A 2826-nucleotide genomic window follows, 5' to 3' on the forward strand; every position below is an offset into this window, starting at 1 on the left:
ACAGCCCTTAGCGAGCGCTCGTGGCTGACCACACGCGCCTCGGGCGCCCGACCTGCGCAGTGAGGGGGCTCGGCCTCCGTGCCCCGGGGAGGCGACGGCCGTGTGCTCTGCGCTTCAGCTGACATGCGCTTCAGCTGGATGGTGCCCACGGCCTGAGGTGGCACACGGGGTCGCTGGGCCGTGGGGGCAGCCAGGTGCCAACGTCACTGAGGACCCTTGGCCATGACTGAGGCGTCGGAGCTGGGCACAGTCTCTCCGTGCATGGTCCCCCCGAGCATGACACTTGGCCGGAGAGGGTGGGCAGGGTCCAGCCAGGTCACCGCCAGGCATCCCACGAGGGGTCGAGTGCCCACACTGCCTCCTCCCGCGGAGCCAAGCCACCCACGGGTGACATTTGCTCACCCACCGGGAAACCACGGTCGGGGGACCAGTGACCTTCAGGAGCTGGGGTTAAGAACGTGCACATAGTAGGTTCTAATGACACACGTTCCCACCACCGAGAACTGTCGCCAGCCAGTGGCACCGGAGCAGGGGTCGGGATGGCGGTGACAGAGGGGACCACGCTGTCACACCCATGTGAGGACCCAGAGCACGGGGGCCCTGGTGTGCGGGTTCCTGCCCTGCACGTCAGCTGCCTGGCATCTCGGGTCTGGTCCGCAGGCCACCGTCGTCGACGGCTCGAGACTGTGAGGACCCGGACTTACCAGGACCATGTGGCCGGTGGAGATGTCCATGCTGGGTGGAGCTGGCTCCTCGGACCAGGACGAGGTGCTGCCCCGTGCAGGGGGGCTGGGCGTCGGCCCGTCGCTGAGCTGCGAGGACACGCTGCTGACACGGGATGCCCGAGGGGCCTCCGGGCGCTCGGACGGGCGCGTGGCCATGCGCTGCCGGCACAGCTCCTGCGGGCAGGGACAGAGGCGTCAGTGCTGGGGCTCGCCACCCCTGCCCGTCCTGCGAGCCACGGGGCACCCTGCGGCCAGACACGTGTGCTGCGAGGGTCCACATGTCCACGCCGCAGACACGCACGCCAGACACGTGCCAGACACACATGCCATAGACACGCACGCCACACATACATAGCGCACACACAGTCGCACACGTGGACTCGGGAAAGGGGCCCTGGCCGCGGGGGTCCTGACCAGCACAGCCCTCGGTCAGCCTCGTGCGGCCCGCTGGGGCCCTCCACGTCCGCGTTAGAGCGTGGGCTGTGGGGAGGTGGGCGAGCCCCATTGAGGACTGAAACGCAGACACGGCTGCCACTGTCGGGGGCTCAGGGAAAAGCCCATCTGGTTCTTTCCTCGCCCCTAAACAACAGCGAACATGAAAGCCCACTCGGGTGAAGGCTCGGGAGCACGCGGACAGGGAGATCCCCCGTGAGCGGGAAGGTCTGCTCTTCTCGGCCTTCAGCTGGCGCCAAAGCTCCCAGTGGAGCTTCGCTCGGGCCTCTGAGCGTCTCTGGCGAGACCCCTAACACGCCACGGCGGGAGGATGCGGCTGTGCTGGGCCTGCAGACCCTGCTCAGATGTGAGGCCACCAGCTACCGTCACCCGCCGCTCCCACCGCCCCTGACGAGACGCCGTCTGGAAGTGTCCTGACGGCGGTGACGCAGCCTCTCGCCCGGCGAGACTGCCCCAGTCGCCAGGGCCGGCGGAACAAACAGCATCGGGGAAAGTTCACGGAGGCTCCGAGCTGGAGCGGAGGGGCGTGGTGAGCCGCCGGTGCCCTGAGTCCCTCCGTCCCTCTCGGTGGCACCCAGGGGAGGCCATAGCGCCGTGTGCACCACCCGCGACCCCATCCGAGGCCCTCGGCTGCCAGTGCCACAGCCGAAGACGGCGGGCGTGACACAGCCCCAGAGGGACTCACGCGAGTGCCCGCGACAGGGTGACGGGCGCCATTCCTCCAGCTCCAGCCCCGCCCCAGGGCGCTGGCAGTGGGGATGACCATGGGCCGCGTGGCCCAGGCACGGAGCATCTCCCGGCCGCCCTTCCCGCCCCTGCAGGCTGCAGCTTACAGGCGCTTTTCACCGAGTTCGTTTAAAATCATACTCCAGTTTCCTCAAAATCTTCAAAGCCCAAAGAGGCTGGGACACAGGGCAAGGTCAGGGACGGGGCCGGCCTGGGAGCCGAGCACCCTCCCTCCCTCCCTGGGACACACAGCGGTGTCTCTGCAGGCACGTCCGTGGTGCCACGCGGGGACCCGCGTGCAAACACACCCGTGTGGGCGAGGGAGCTCACACGTGTCCTCTGTGGGGGTCCTTGGGAGTTGCCGGAGGTTCGTTCACGAGAAGCAGGGCCCCAGGTGAGTGACGGACACCCCGGTGCCCGTGGTGGGGACAGGGTCCCCGAGGGCAGTGTGCGTGCTGGGCCCGCACCGCCAGACCGCACGCGGACCTGGGCAGGTCACGCGGTCTACGCCCCGGGGCTTCGCCTGCGTGCGGGGAGAGGGCCTCGTGGAGGTCTGTGCAGCCGCGGGGTCGAGTGGGATCCCCAGGGCAGAGCATGGAGCTCCCCGCGGAGGGGCCTCCGGGCCGTGGGGACCCCTGGGTGGGGGGCCCTCCGCAGCAGCTTCACAGACGACTGAGTGAGGGACACGGGGCCGTGACGACCCAGGGCTCTGCAGGGGCTTGGCGGGCGGGGTTCCTGGGGTGGGGACCCCTGTGTGGGGAGCCTGAGGGTCCCACACCCCAGGACTCGCGAGATCCGGACGCGAGCGGATGGACGGTGCAGCACACGCGAAGCGGCCACAGCACGGCTGCCCTGGCCCCCGCGAGCGGTGTCCCAGCTCCTCCGAGGGCAGTGAGGGGCCCAGACGCCGCCACGAGCTGCC

General features: G+C 69.4%; 1 protein-coding gene across 1 annotated transcript in view; it reads right to left on the reverse strand.

Annotated features, from left to right (window-relative positions):
* PTPRN2 (protein tyrosine phosphatase, receptor type N2) overlaps positions 1–2826 on the reverse strand; it is a 269989-nt gene that overhangs the window by 65484 nt on the left and 201679 nt on the right. The window contains exon 9 of the mRNA XM_023523601.1: positions 705–899. Within this exon, the coding sequence (XP_023379369.1) occupies positions 705–899 (195 nt within the window). The remainder of the gene's footprint in view (positions 1–704; positions 900–2826) is intronic.

Source organism: Pteropus vampyrus, unplaced genomic scaffold, assembly GCF_000151845.1.
Source record: "Pteropus vampyrus isolate Shadow unplaced genomic scaffold, Pvam_2.0 Scaffold396, whole genome shotgun sequence".
NCBI lineage: Eukaryota > Metazoa > Chordata > Mammalia > Chiroptera > Pteropodidae > Pteropus > Pteropus vampyrus.